Source organism: Mustela erminea, chromosome 9, assembly GCF_009829155.1.
Source record: "Mustela erminea isolate mMusErm1 chromosome 9, mMusErm1.Pri, whole genome shotgun sequence".
In the NCBI taxonomy this organism is placed as follows: Eukaryota; Metazoa; Chordata; class Mammalia; order Carnivora; family Mustelidae; genus Mustela; species Mustela erminea.
The window spans coordinates 104,665,265-104,680,280 of record NC_045622.1 but is presented as its reverse complement, the minus strand read 5'-3'; the positions used below and the strand labels follow the sequence as shown (position 1 = coordinate 104,680,280).

Below are 15,016 nucleotides of genomic sequence, written 5' to 3'. Positions count from 1 at the left end.
CCCAGGGCTCGGGGCTGGGCTTCGCGTTGGTCCCCACGTCTTCCCTGCGGCCCCAGAGACGACGTCAGGGCTCGAAAGGACGCCCGCCGAGCCCCACGCGCAGCGGGACACGCAAAGCCTCCCGCGGCGGGGCCGCCCCTCCCCCATGGCTCTGGGGCGGGGCCGCGCGCCCACCGGAAAAGGCGGGGCTCCGCACGGCGGGCGGGCAGCTTGATTGGCCGGATGAGCCTGACGCCCGATCCCGCTATAAGTAGGGGCCGCCGCCGACTGCGCCACATCTCCGCCGAGAGTCGCCGCGGGTTCCTGCTTCAACAGTGCTTGGACGGAACCCGGCGCTCGTCCCCTCGCCCCGGCCGGCCGCTCAGAGCCAGCCCTCCGCCATCTCCTCACAGCGTCCTCGGACCGCTCCAAGGCCCCCCGTCGCCGCTCCAGCGCCGCGCAGCCGCTGCCCGCCGCCGCCTCTCCTCAGCCGCCGCCATGACGACCGCGTCCCCTTCGCAGGTGCGCCAGAACTACCACCAGGACTCGGAGGCCGCCATCAACCGCCAGATCAACCTGGAGCTCTACGCCTCTTACGTCTACCTGTCCATGGTGAGCGCTCTCCCGCGGGCGGGGGCGGTGTCCCCGGGCGGCGGGGCGGGGCGGGGGTGTGGCCAACGCGCTGGCCGTCCCGCCTCCGCGCGTCCTGCTGGAAAATGGACGGTGCTCGAGGCCTCCCAGCATTTGCGCAGAAGTTCTGGCCAGCCCGCCCTTTCCCACTGCCCCGTGGGAGGGCTCCCTCTCTGGAGAGGGCCGCCTCTGGGCATCGCTCTGTACTTAAAGAGCCTGGTCTCCTGGAATCCCAGAGTTGGAGCCGTTGCAACCTGTACAATCCCGCAGTTAGGAAAGTGGTTTTTTGTGTTTTCATCCCGCCTGCGTCGATCACGTGATCGGGGCCATCCTTTTGCTTGGGTAATGGGGGCGAAGTGGTCCAGCCCCCGTCTCCCCCTCCCACCCCCTACGGCGGAGCCTGCTGGGAAATGGTATCGAATGGCAACCGAGGTGGCTGAGGGGGGTGGGGAGCTGGTGCTAAGTGCCTTATCTCTCGTGGGCCGACCACTCTCCGAGCAGCCGTCGCCACCCCTCTGTTGTGCTTATCTGTGAGTCCCACTTGAATTGAAGCGTGGAAATCTTTTCTGCGGACACAGCTGTCTTAGTCATCTGTCCTTTGGCCCGGGCACGCACGCGCTTGGTCCTTTTTGTGCCTGAGAGTTATCGCCTGCTAACTGAACCCTTGGTTTTTAGATAAACTACACCAACGGTTACTGGGCGAAGAATTTCTCCACGCACTGATCAGTGGGATCCGTTTTCCAAAATTCTGTTTTTAGGCGGGGTGGTGGGAGTTTTGCTTAGAATTGTCTTACGATTTTGCAAATCGTCCGAGAATAGACAAGTTTTAGATGGGTTTGAAAATAGGCCTGGATTTCCCCGACTGCCGTTCCATTTCAGGAACAGGTGAATAGAGCAAGTATCTAAAACAAACAAATTTTTTTGCTTTCTGCCGGCGATTTTTTTTTGGTAGATTCCAGCATTGCCAACAGTTGTCACCTTGACTAATGGGTTAATTTTAGAAATCCATGGTCTGCTCTAAGCTGGCAAGCTATTCTGATACGGGTTAATCAGGGAGTGGGGAGAGAAGGCACTATTTGTGCAGGGTAAATAGCACCCACACCCTCTCCAATCAAATTTGACACTGGCTAGAAGAACGCATTAATAACAGTCTTAAATTCTATGCTGGGGACAATTCCCTATGATACTCTTAAGGTTCCTTGTCGTAAGGAACAAGGAACAAGGACCCAAGTTTTATTTTAGTCAGACTAATTTTAGTGTGACTAAAATTAGCCAGCTGCCCCCTATCCCCCACCCCCGTCTGGTGTCCTTCAGTGCAGCCCCCTTTCTTGCTGAGCTTTGAGAGAGAAAGGCAAGGTGGCAGAGTGCCGTTCTTGGGTGTTCCTAACAAACATGTTCATGAACCCTATTCAGTCTTACTACTTTGACCGTGATGATGTGGCTTTGAAGAACTTCGCCAAATATTTTCTCCACCAATCTCATGAGGAGAGGGAACATGCTGAGAAATTGATGAAGCTGCAGAACCAACGAGGTGGCCGAATCTTCCTTCAGGATATCAAGGTGAACAAAAGCTCCTAGAAATCCCCTGCTTCGTGATTTATCTAGCAGTCGTCAGGTGTCAGAAATGACCAAGGTAGCAGTTGGCCTTACAGAATGGGGTCACTTTTGGGTTCTGTGCTTTTTTTTAGGCCTGTCATTTCAGCTCAACAAGGTGAAGGGTAATGGGCAAGGATGTTAAGTTGGAAACTGTTGGAGAAACTTGAATGTCCCTTTTGCTGACATGATAGGTGCTTGATGACTAGTGGATTAATCGGTAGAAGCTACAGGTGCATTGATGTGACCTCCTCTTTCAGAAACCAGACCGTGATGATTGGGAGAATGGGCTGAATGCAATGGAGTGTGCATTACACTTGGAAAAGAGTGTGAATCAGTCACTACTGGAACTGCACAAACTGGCCACTGATAAAAATGACCCCCATGTGAGTATTAGCAATTGGAGACGGACTGGAAGGAGTCCTTTGCCCCTTGGGGGCTGGGAAAGCTTAACCATTAACTTTCTTCCCCATTCTGTTTTCTAGTTGTGTGACTTCATTGAGACTCATTACTTGAATGAGCAGGTGAAATCCATCAAAGAATTGGGTGACCACGTAACCAACCTGCGCAAGATGGGGGCCCCCGAATCTGGCATGGCAGAGTATCTCTTTGACAAGCACACCTTGGGAAACAGTGATAGTGAGAGCTAAGCCTTAGGCTGTCTTCCCGAGCCACCTGGTCCCTGAGGCCATGCATGCATGTTGGGGTTACCTTACCTTTTCTATAAGTTGTACCAAAACATCTACTTAACTTCTTTCATTTGTACCATTCCTTCAAATAAAGTAATTTGGTACCCAGTTACTGTCATTTGAGTTCTTGGGCTGGAAATGTATCTAGATCGTCCTTGCGAAGAAATCTGTTCAAGTGCTGGAAGTTGAATCACAGTGACCAACATGAAATGCCTGGGAGGAAAATCCTAAGTTTGGAAAAGATAAGAAGGCTGAGTGTGTTAAATTCAGACAGGACTTAAGGACTCCTGATTCCATGTATAATGGTTCATTCCAGGTTTTCATGATTTTTATGTACAAAAGTCATTTAAAAGCTTAAGTCCTGAAACTGGATTTTGTTACCCATTAAGCTAACCATTTAGTTCAGGCTGTCCTATGAACACAATCTTCAGTGTGGACAGCTGTATGGCTGTGACTGGATCAGTGTCCTGCTGGTGTACGTGCAGGTAGGACCAGGCCAGTGAAGCGTCCCCTGTTGGGAAAGCAGGCTAAGAATGTGCTTCATCCCTAGAGAGAATGGGAGAAAGGTTTACAGTGTGAGTTTGGAAGATCATGCTAAGTGGAGAGTTAACAGCAAAGGTTAGGACCCCTCAAATACAGAAGGAGGAGTGTCTGGGACCCGCAGAGCCAACTCCCTTGCTAACGACTGTGTTCACATCCTTTCCCAGACAGACTGCAGTGATGGGTAGAAGGTGGTTGAGCTAGATCTAAGACTAGCTCTTTCAGGTTTTTCATAACTACTTCAACCACCGCAGTGACTGCTTGGAAATCCAGAAAACAGGAAGTTCAGTTCTCACATGATAGGTGTGTAGTGGGTAGAGTGGATCTAACGGTGAGATCCAGAATGGGAAATGGTTTTGTGACCCCAGTGGGTTGACTGCAAGGAGGCACAAAGCACATATATGTTCAGAAGTCTTGGGTACCCCAAAGCAGTGAGGTATCCCAAGGGACCTGGATACCCTTACCTTAACCATCTGCCAGTTTCCGGGGGTGTAACACTTTCTGGAAGTAATTCAGGATCACTAAGGTTACGGGGGAGTCTTCATATACAATCCCTGGGCAGTGAGTGGAGTCCTTGGGCTACAGCCCAGAAACCCCCCACAACCCCCCCTCCCCCGCTCTGCCTCATGGTTTTGCATCTGCTACTCAAAAGTAAGCTGGGTCCAGGCATAACATCTGAGCACTTAAGCCTGGCTTGGCAGCCACCGGCCATCTGTCCTGTCCATGCAACCTCCCCTTCCCTTTACCCTGGACCCAGAGAGCTCTTCCCTAGTGATGTCAAAAGCTCTCATCTTCTAGGGCTCTTGCTGAAGTGGCCAGGTATGTGCCCCAAGCCAGTGCTGGTAAGTACAGCATGCTCTGGTGGTGAGGGAACCATAGGAAAATGGGCTCCCAGGAAGGTAGAAGGGTACAATCACAGCAAGGGAAGGTCAGGTGGGCCTTCCCACCCATGGCGGTGGGGGGAGGTGAAGTGACCCTTAAAGGTAGAGAGGACACACCTGTTTTCCAAGGCCCAATAGGGATCTTCATGACCTTTCAGTATAGTGTGTAGGTTAGTTGATTGGTCCGAATGTGCTTCTTTGAAATGATGTTCAGGGGTCTCCGACATGTCTGTCAGGTTAAACTCGACAGTTTTCCTCTTCAGGTGACCCGATTCTGGGGGCTCTGCTGAGAACCCAGCACTGTCTGGAAGCAGTTCGAAACTGGTCTTTTTCCCAGGAGTCAGGGATTGTAGGCTTTGGTCTTTGACAGCACCGTCTGTACCTGAGACTCTGCGAAGGCTTGAGGGTGCTGACTGTCCAGGTGGGAAGACCATAGGTGTGTGGCTGAGGGGTGTCTGTGGGGCACTGTGGTAGCCTGACCTCCCGTACAGTGCAGCAGTCTCAAAAGCATCCTCCTCCTTAATCCTCCAGGCCTTGCTGCTTTCCTGGTCCCTAGAGTTCTGCCTGGTACCCCCGAGTTTCTTGAGCTGGCCCTCATGGAGAAGGCCTCCTTTCTTGGGCCACAGTAGTTTGGTCTTTGAGTTTGTCCTGGGGGGATGGTAGTCGTGGGACTGTAGCCCTAGGAAGCGGCCAATGATACCAGTGTGTGTGCCCTCCTCCTCCTCTTCCTGTGGGTTTGACCAAAACTCCATGTCCTCCTTATGCAGACTGGAAAGAAGTGTAAGACTCAGGGTTGAGTAGGGCACAAAGGACCAAAGCCAAACCCGACTTCTTTTTTACCCCTCTTTTCCCTCCTTTTGACCCAAAGCCAAGAACACACAGTGTTCGTCACAATGCCTGGACTCACCTCTCTCCTGACCCGTCCTGTACTGCACTGCCCTCTTACTCCTTCCCAGCCCAGCTCACCTCACTGTTCTGTGGCCCCCTCTTGCCCACGATCGCGAAGCTCCCTAGCCTGGCTCTCTCCTCGTCTCCATCTTCTCCGACATCCCTCCCTCCAAGCGACCCGAACTACTGGACCCCAGGTGTGGTGGGTGAGATCAGGCCCAGGAGTGACTGGGTAGGCTGGGGAACAGCATCCACAAAGAGAAGTGTGGCCCCCTGGGAGCCCAAAGCCTTTACTCTGCAGGAGAAAGCCCACTATCCCAGAACGTGGCCTGTCGCCGGTGTCCACATTCTCCCCATGCTTCGAGGCCCAGCTCCAGGTCCAGCTGGAGGCCCCCCTCCCAGGCCAAAGGTGGTCTCTCTCCTATGTCCTGTCTCTCCCAGGCATCCAGAGTCTGGGCCTTGGGTGTGAGCCTCCTCACTAAATTGTGTGTTCCTTGGAGACAAGGTCTGTGTATAATATTCTCTGTTCCCCACCCAACCCTCAGCCATTAGAGCACAGATCATATGGAATTCAAAAGCAACTTCCAGAAATGTTTCTGACCTAAGCAAGCCTCCACCCTTCATTTCATCACTTTTTTGAAACTTCCTCACACCCACGAAGAACTCCAGCTAATTCAAATTATGGCTTAGTAGGGTATTTGGTTTTTAAAAGATAATATACTCAATGCTGTGGAAGAAAACCTGGATGGAAAGGACCCTGACACACAGAGGATTCTGCAAACAAAGTCCTCTCCACTGTCCTACAGCAGAGAGGACAATGTGGCCCAGCTGCAGCTTACAAGGGAATCAGACCGAATTAGAGAAATGGGACCCAAGTGCAGGAAAGCTCGGCTGCTGTGGGTGACCCAAGGCCTGTACTGTAGCACAGACACTACCCAGAAGGTACCTGTGATGAATTAGCCTCTTGCTGGTACATGCTTGCCCCACCCCCATCCTAGGGGACCGCCCCCCGCCCCTTCACTCCCCATCTAAACATCCTGGCTTATCAGAAAGTGTAGCTCTGGACCAGAGTCAGGAACCAGGCTCTGCCATTCCAACTGCATCACTGATCACTGTCAGGCCTTGAGTAAGTCCCTTCTTTCTCTGGGCCTCAATTTCCAAGTCTGGGCATGGGAGGCTTAGGCTGGAGGCATCTGAAAGCCCTTATAGGTTACTAGGTTACTTATAGGTTATAGATTAGGAGTTACTAAACAGTACAGGGTAAGGATTGCAGGTGTGGAGGTAGAAGCAGACATACCGGGTCCCAGTGCTCCACTTGCTAACTATGTGACCTCGGGCTGGGCAACCTATTTAACCTCTCTGAACTTGGACTTAATCATCTGAAAGCTCGAGATACCAAACCAGGATTATGGGGAAGAAAAAACTAGTTTATATAAAGAGCTTAGCGGAGTTCCCAGCACTCAGCATGCATCCAATACATATTAACTAGAGCTTTTCCAAGTTCTCGTGCGTAGGCTTTCCTACCCACCAACGTGGTTCCCTGGCACTGCTCACCTGATGTTGAAGGTGGAGCCTAAAAAGGAGGCTCGACAAGACTGGGCAGAAGCAGCTGTGTAGGGGGGTTGTGGTTCCGGCTCATTCCAGTACATATCCCGCTCCATCGGAGGCAGGTCCTGGTGCATCTCATCCACAGCCAACAGGGACACCTGGTTCCCAGGCACAGAAGGAGAAGCCCAAAAAGCAAGGTCAGCCCAAGGTCAGAGAGAGGTCACTTCCCTCTCTCTGGGCCTCAGTTTCCTCACTTGTGAAATGGACAGACTGATGTCTATATGCAGCCTCAAAAGCTGGGGTGAGAACCCTGAGTGAATGGTTGGCTGGGGGGGGGGGGGAGAGCAATTCACCAGGAGGCCTCCCTGCAGAGCCGTGCGGCCCCCTCCTTGGGTTCAGTTCACCAGGAGGCCTCCCTACAGAGCCGTGCGGCCCCGTCCTTGGGTTCAGTTCAGGGAAGGTCCACAGGACAGGCTCCCTCTCTCCCCGAAAACCTGCAAGCTCCTGTCGACAATCCAGTTGGTCTCAAAGTCATCATCATCCTCTCCAAATGGGTTGATGAGCTGCTCTGCCACCTTGGAGAGAGGGGAGGGGGCTCTGGAAGTCCTCAGGCAGACTCCCTGCAGCCTTGCTCCGCGCCCTTAAACTTCAGCTCTTGCCCTTTCCACACACCACCACCCCCCCCGCCATGATGCCCCTCCTGCCTGACCACCATCTTCAAAGCCCGTATGTGAGGGCTCCTGCCACCCACGCTCATAGGCCCCCGCACACAGTCCCCCTCCCTTCAGGTCATCGAGCCTGAGCCCCTCTCCTATGCCCGCTGCTCCCTCAACACCCAGAGCTGTCCTTGAGCCTGTCACTTAGTAGAGTCACCCCCGTCCCTCCCCTCCCTGTACCTTCCCTGGAACTCCACAAATCTCTGCATTAGGCCCCCTGAATAAATCTCCACAGCAGGGAGGGGCTGCATTAAGGGTTCAAGAGACATCCTGTAAGCCACTAGGGAATTTCGAGCAGAAAAATGGTGTGATCTGGTTTGTGCTTTAGAAACCAAAGATGACTGCAGGGATGAGGATGCGGATAGGGATGAGGGAATGTGTGTGTGTGTGTGTGTGTGTGTGTGTGTGTTTCACACACATGTGAAATGTGGATGAGAGGGAGGGAGGGGGCCACCTACCATCACCACCACTACCAAAAAGTAAAGGAAAAGAGGAAGAGACAGAGTGTGGGAGAAAAAGAGGAAAAATAGGGATGCGGAGAAAACTGTGTTCTTCAGAACTCCTATTAGGAGGAGCCCTGGATGTAGTGGGAGGAATACTTGGAAAAGCCACTTGGGACAGGGATGGGAGGCCCCTCCCCCCACCGCCGCCACCACCCCCATCACAGATGGATATCTTGAGGGAGAAGAGGTGGTGTTAATCTGCCTTGGAAGGGTGGGGGCTGGAGTAGTCAGCATCAGGACTTCTGTTTTACTAAGCCGAGGGGACAAATTTGGAACCAGAGCCTCATCGCCGGGCCCAAAGGGGCTGCCTCGCCAGCAGGGCCTGCGACTGCTGTTCTTCTTCTGTGCATTTCCCTTGTTCTGGACAAACATCTGGGGAACATTCTCTTGAGGGGACATAGCCCATGGTTTGACAAGTGAGCTTTCCCTGTGTCGGTCCAGCCTGCTAAGTTCAAGGCCTCAGGTGAAGCCCTGGGATCAGACTGGCCTCAAGCAGGTCCCACTCCTCTCTGGGTCTCAGGGTCTTCATATGTAAAGACACAGGGAAGATGCAGACCAGAGGGCTGTGGTGGAGGCCCAGCACTCTACTTCCCGCATTTGAAACTCTCCTTTCCTGGCCAGCCATGACCCTTCCAGCCACGACCACAGCCCATCTCTCTCTCTCTCGTCGCAGACTCTCACCTTCAGCCAGCCGGCGTAAAAGAAGAACTGCAGGAAGGTGAAGACAGGTACAACGAGGTCCAGCTCGTGGCCAGGGTAGGCCTTGGCTGGGTTCAGGAACTGCCGCCCAATCAGGCAAGCCAGGAAGAAGCTGTACACAGCCACGGTCACCACCTGGGTGGGTGGGGGGTGGTGGGTAGGTGGCAGCAGAAATGGGCTGGCTGGGAACCTGGAGTCAGGAAGCTCCCCAGCCTGGAAGGACAAGTCCTTACTCTGATTCACACACTCCTGTGACTTTGGGTCTCCGCGATCACTTTAAAATGGGGATAATCACATTCCCTCCACTGGGCTGAACCAGACAGGAGTCTGGACTCTTCAAACTTGTCAGAAGCTGCAAAGTCCACACCTAACTCCCAGGATGAGCCTCTTAGCCCCTAAGTGAGCCCTTCTCATCACAGGCTGTTTCCTGAGTCCTCCCAGTCCCCGTTTCCCTAAGGGACAGCTTCACTGCCCTCGTCCTCACCTGCGTGTACACCAGCGGGATACTGATCCAGTCGTAGGCGAACAGATGTCCACACTGAGTGCGCAAGATGTTCATTTCCTGGGGAGCAGGAGGGAGGGTTGGGGCTCTGACTGCTCTTTGCTCTCCTAGGCTCAACCCCAGCTCTTCCCCAGGGGCCAGGGACCGGCACTCATGGCCCAGCCCTGGCTATGTGGTCACTCACTTAATCTCTCTGTGCCTCAACTTCCACATCTATCAAAAAGGAGCCAGGACATCAGCCTCCACATCTATCAAAAAGGAGCCTCTGAGAAGAGGCTCACTTTAGAGACGAATTGGGAGGGGAATTGGGGAGAGGGGTTACGGTGGGCTGTGGAATCCTTGTTGGTCAAAGTCCTACAATACCAAGGCAGGTTCTAGAAAGAGCCTCAAGCCTTGTCTTTGAAGGAAGCTGTTCCACCTAGGGTACAACCACCCCCACTCCGCATCAGCCCCATCAGTGTGGTGAGCTCACGTCCAGCAGGCTCTGGAGCAGGACAGGGTCCCGGATTCGACCTGCAAGCCACGCCTTCATCGACAGGTTGGCAAACCACACCCAGGGCACCCAGAAAGTGTTGTGCGGCAAGCTCAGCTTTTCCAAGTGCTTGCGTTCCGCGGGGGTCATAAAGCCTGCGGGGTGGAGTGAAGAAGGCAGTGGGTGGGAGAAGCCATAGATCAGATGGCGCGGGGTTGGGGGCTGGGGTACTGGCCAGGCCTTGCCGAGGCCCAGGATTTAGGCACAAGTTCATTGGGACCACGGAGCTCCTTTGCCATCTTCTTTCAACAAATAATTACTGAGTGCCCACTACGTGCTGTTCTGGCCTCAGTACGTGAGAAGGGTCTGTCTCACGGACGGAGGTCGCAGAAATGCAGACTGAAAACCGCGGGAACTGGGCAGGAAAGGGTAGAGGGAGGCCGACCGGTACTTTCTCGCCAGTTCCCAACGCCCCGCCCCCCGCCCTCAGTCCCCACTCTTCCCTCATCCCTCAACGGTCCTTAACCCTATCTCAGACCCCATCCTCACAGGTGGTTCCCCGCCCCGCTCCCACCCATCTTCTCGCGCCCGACTCCGCCCCGCCCAATTAGACGAGGTCTTGATCCCACCCCGCTCCTGGCCCCACCCAATCTTCGGTCCGGAGGCACTGGCTCCACCCATCTGCTCCGGCCCCGCCCCCTGTTCCCGCCCGGGCCCCGCCCCGGGGTCCGCCCACCTGCTTTCACCAGGTGCTGGGGGCTGGGAAAGCGCTTGTAGACCGCGGCGCTGACGCTGCGCAGGATGAGCACGTTGCCCAGGTTGGCGTAGCGGATGAGCGTGCGCCGCAGCAGCCGCCCTTGCTCGTCCTTGCCCTCCACCAAGCCTGACACCAGGTTCATAAGGCGGTCGGGCCACGGCAGGTTCTCGTACTGGTTCCACCAGCGGGTCACGACCAGCGTCACGTAGAAGCCTGGGCAGGAGAGGCGGGGAAGGGGGCGGGGGGCGAGGGCCCAGGCTGCGGCCAGAGCCAAGCGAGGGCGATGCCTCGGTTTCTCCATCTTTCTGATGGGAGCGGGCCCAGCCCCGATCCTTCTGAAAGACGCTCAGGAGGGGAAGACCATCGGAGCCCCGCATGAGGGCCCAGGAGCCTCCAGTTCTCTCTCCTGGGGGTCCCCTGCCTCTTCCAGGACCCTGCTAGATCCCCCCCTCCCCCCACTCCTGCTCAGAGGCTCCGGGGACTATGTCAGCACTGCCCTCAGAAACTGGGGTCTTGAGTGCTAACGTCCTTTCTAATGTCTAACTTAAGTCCGTCTGGCTGCAGTCTCCTCATATCCCTGAACAGCCGAAAGCCACCGACGCACCACTGGCCTTCCCCCAGCTAGTTCCTTGTAGTCCAGCTGTGTGGAGCCTGGAGCAGCCACTGGGATCCCAACACGCCAGAGGGGGAGCTCACCCAGCACGAAGGAAATGGGGATGAGCTGGATGTAGCTGTCACAATACAGGGTCAGTTTCTCAAACATCACCTGCTGTTCCTCCGTGAGGGCCATCCTGGGGCGGGGCGAAGGGGGTGGTGTGGGATGTGTAGACCCTGCGAAGACGCGGCTGAGACCCGTACTGGCTCCAGCCAGGCCAAGGGTAGGAGTGTGACTGCCTCTTTGCTACCCCCACCACTTCCCGGTCCCTTTCACTGGCCCTGCCTGGGGCCCCTCCTCTGGCTTGAGCTAGGTCCCACTCCTCTGGTGTCCCAAACCCCAAGGAGACCTGGGCTCCATGGCTGGAAGAGGCACCCTCAGGAGGTTTTCTGTGATCTATAGGAAGGAAGGTCCTGCCGAAGGAGTCACTTTTAGGCACCACTGACCCTTTTAAGGGATCCAAAAGATAGCTTGAAAGCAGGTTCAAACAAAGAGGGTTTGGTCTTTTAAAAAAACACGGTGAGGTGAGATGAATGAGTAGGTTAAGCGCAGAGGGTTTTTAGGTCCGTGAACCTACTCTGTATGATACTGTCATGGTAGATAAATGTCATTTGTCCAAACCCATAGAATGTACAAAAAGAGTGGACCCTAGTGTAAACTGTGGGCTTTGGGTGGTGGTGGAGTGTCCGTGTGGGTTCAGCTAGTGTGACAAATGTGCCACTTGGCTGTGGCATGTTGGTAGTGGGGGCGAGTGTGTGTGCTTGAGGGGATACACGGACACTCTCTACCTTCTGCTCAATTCTATCAACTTAAAACTCTGTCTATTTTTTTTAAATCAACATATGTTGGTGCCTGCGCAACAACCAAAGAAAACCAAATGTGCTTTGTTACTGGTATTGTAATTATGAAATTAAGAATTTTCTGTATTTGATAGTTTTTCAGTCCATTTCAGTCATTAGTGCTTTTTCCATTCAGAATGCTTTCATATATTCTGTGATCATATCTGTCCTCTATTTTATTTAAGTAAACATTTTTATGGGGATGGGGAATACAGTTTGGGCCTGTGAGCTTGTGGGACTCAGGAAAATAGGCTGGCTGGCTGGGACCAGCTAAGGCCTGGGTTCCAGAAGCCTCTCCCTGGGTTGGAGGAAAGATACTCCCAGCCTGCACAGAGCCGCCTCCCAGGCTGCCTTCTTTTACCTCCTCTCTGGACCCCAACCCTCAGCCCCCAATCCCCCTACCCTCTACCCAGGCTTGGCCAGGAGCTCAGATCAGCCTTCAAGGTCTACTGGTATATTAGCCCACTGACTGGCTGGCTGGTTGTCCCAAGCCCCACTGCGGCCCTCCTGGGCCTCGGCCCTTCCGGGTCCCGGCCCCAGCCTGTCCCTCTGCACCTGTAAATGAAACGGATGGCGTAGTAGCTGAGCAGGAAGATGAGGAACTCTCCATAGAGCAGTTTGTAGATGCTGCCTCGCCAGCACAGCAGCAGGCGGGAGAAGGAGCCTAAGCGGGCATTAGCCACTTGGCTTGAGTACGTGACTGTCATGGCCGGGCGCTGGGCTGCAGCAAGTGGGTTTGGGTCCTAGTAGGCAGACAGGGAGGGACACTGACTGGGGTGGGGTGGCGGCTTGGATGGGGCTTGTCTGGGCCTCATAATGATCTTAGCCTAGACTCTTCCCTGCTCTGGGCCTCACTTTTCCTGTCTGCACACCAGGAGGGGAAGGAGGTGGCCTCAAAGGCCTGTTTGGCTCCTCCTGCCTGTGGGACATGGGAAACCAGGGAAGTAAGCCCAGAGCTGCCCACAGCCTTGGCACAGCTCCGTGCCCTCAAGTTGTATGACAAATGCAATGACAGCAGCAATAGCAAAGTCCACATAATGGACTTGGTCCCCTGAGCCAGGTGGCGTCCTGACCCCACCTTGTTCCTCAGTTCCCCCAAGCACCCGCAATCACCAATCGGAGCAAGACTGGTAAGGGGCCTGGTGGGTCTTGTCCACTGCCTTGTCCCCAGTGCCCAGAACACTGGCTGGTAGGGATGCTCAAATAACGTCTATTGAACAGTGACCCCCAAGGCCTTTCCACTTGCTAATCCTTCTGCCTGGAGGAAGCTCTTTCTCATCTAACTGTATGGCTCATCCCCATAGGTCACCTGTCCAGAAAGGCTGCTCCCAACCACTGTCCCTGTAAATAGCATCCCAGTGCCCCTGGTACTCTCTGTCCCCTCATCTTGTCGATTTCTCTACACAGTGTTTATCTTGTCCTACTTGAAATTCCATTCTGCAGGATGTCTGCTTGTTTACTGACCATTCCCTCCTGAGAATGGAGGCTCCCGCTGTGCTCTCATAGGAAGTGCTCAAGTAAAACTTCTGCAAGCAATGTACTGACACTGCTTGTCAATTGCGTTGACACCCAGCCTCTCCCAGCTTGCTCTGGCTGTCTTTGTGCCCCCTCACACCAAGCTCACGCCCACCTCAGAGACTCGGCACACACGCACAGGTGCCCCTACACATGCACACGTGCGGCCCATGGGTGTACATCTCACGCACCAGTGCAGGGACTGCCGTCCACCCCATAGGCCCTCCAAGCCCCCCCAGCCAGCCTGCCCGGGCAGACCCTTACTCACGGGAGGGGCTCCAGTCTTCTCAGACTATCCCACAACAGTTCTGGCCACTGGACCCGGGGGACTCCTGGGGGTCTTATGGCCAGTGCCCCAGCCCACACCTCGGGGCTGGCCCTGCCCATGCTTGAATTAAGCGGTCACTTGACTCCCTAAGGCAGGGCTTCCACAAAGGAGCCTTGTTTGGGTACCTTTCCATAATCCGCACATTAGCCGGAGCCAGTATGGCCTGGCCGGGGCCCCCCCTAATTCCTGCCGGTGCTGGGGACTGGGCACTGAGACAGAGCTAGAATCTGGGGCAGCTCCCCTCTCCCATGGGCCCAACCCTGCCATTTTCTCCAGGCCCTTAAATACAGAGATCGAAGGATCTCCTTCTGACCGCTGAGGTCTTGCAGGGAGAGCTGTGCGGACTAGGGCCGCGGCCCTGGTCTTTGCCTCCTGTGCCAGGAAGCTACACAGGTTGAGGAAGCCAAGGGCCAGGCCCTATGGGGCGTTGGTAGTATGGAGGGCAGTAGGAAGAACACTGGGAGTCCTGGCTTCTAATCTTGGCTCTGCCACCTGTGTGCAGTGACCCTAGTGGGCCTCTGCTCCTTCCTAGGCCTCAGCGTCCCTTTTCCTAAAGGATGGTATTGCTTTACACCTTATCACCTTTCTAAGAGTGAAGGCCGTCTGCCTATGCTGGTGAGGAGCTCTGATTGGCTGATGGTGACATCATAGGTGATTCAGGCTGTGATTGGCTTGCGGAATCCAGTTAGTAGGTTGGTTCACTGCTATGGAAGAAGGGGGTGGGGTGCGGGGGCAGGAGGCTGCCGTGTGGGGGCTGGGGCCTGGTGCGGGATGACACAGCAACCCGGGTGTTGATGCTGCTGGCGTGGAGCCAGCCCATGCAAAATGGGAGTATGTACCCGGGTCCCCAAGGGCAGCCGGGATCCAAGTATTTTAATACATCAGTCCACACAGGAGGGCCTCCTAAGCCACTGGAAGCGATGGGTGTCCAGGACTGGCTCCTCTTGGGGAAGCTCGAAGCCGCAGTGGCTGTTAGTCTTCAGTGAGTGGCCATGAGAATGGTCTGGAATATATATGAAACGTGCAGCTTGGGATCTTTCTCCAGAGTCTGATTCTGCCACCCAGGGGGAGGGTGGGGGAGGGGTGCTGCATGTCTAATGAGCAGGGCGGGCATTGGGATGCCAGTGGTCTTCAGATCCGACCTTCTGAAACCCTGGTTTTCAATATGACCTCGAGCCTTAAAATAAATCCGTTCCTCCTCCTCCCTCCCTCTCTCTTTCTGACTCTCCCTGGCATACTCCGAAGTGTTAACAATGCTGAGATTGCAGGTGACTTTTTTTTA

The 15,016-nt window shown here is 54.7% G+C and overlaps 2 protein-coding genes across 4 annotated transcripts; one reads left to right on the top strand and one right to left on the bottom strand.

The window, feature by feature from the left end:
• The first annotated feature begins 207 nt into the window (after nucleotides 1-207).
• Nucleotides 208-2,999, top strand: FTH1 (ferritin heavy chain 1). The gene is made up of 4 exons (XM_032358507.1): nucleotides 208-591; nucleotides 2,023-2,169; nucleotides 2,463-2,588; nucleotides 2,688-2,999. Exons 1-4 carry the CDS (start codon nucleotides 223-225, stop codon nucleotides 2,850-2,852), a joined length of 807 nt encoding a protein of 268 aa, XP_032214398.1. The 5' UTR covers nucleotides 208-222; the 3' UTR covers nucleotides 2,853-2,999.
• A 103-nt stretch (nucleotides 3,000-3,102) lies between these two features.
• BEST1 (bestrophin 1) lies at nucleotides 3,103-13,043 on the bottom strand. 3 transcript variants are annotated; one of them, XM_032358506.1, is made up of 10 exons: nucleotides 12,447-13,043; nucleotides 11,094-11,188; nucleotides 10,377-10,610; nucleotides 9,641-9,795; nucleotides 9,151-9,228; nucleotides 8,649-8,801; nucleotides 7,243-7,323; nucleotides 6,755-6,906; nucleotides 4,430-5,080; nucleotides 3,103-3,437 (listed from the first exon to the last, which is right to left on the bottom strand). In XM_032358506.1, exons 1-10 carry the CDS (start codon nucleotides 12,596-12,598, stop codon nucleotides 3,419-3,421), a joined length of 1,770 nt encoding a protein of 589 aa, XP_032214397.1. In that variant the 5' UTR covers nucleotides 12,599-13,043; the 3' UTR covers nucleotides 3,103-3,418. The 3 variants fall into 3 exon arrangements, 2 of the variants coding, with proteins under 2 accessions (XP_032214397.1, XP_032214395.1); XR_004289206.1 differs by lacking the exons at nucleotides 11,094-11,188; nucleotides 12,447-13,043 and adding an exon at nucleotides 3,896-3,985 and having other exon boundaries at nucleotides 10,377-10,588; XM_032358504.1 differs by lacking the exons at nucleotides 11,094-11,188; nucleotides 12,447-13,043 and adding an exon at nucleotides 11,002-11,074.
• Between the last annotated feature and the right edge of the window lie 1,973 nt (nucleotides 13,044-15,016).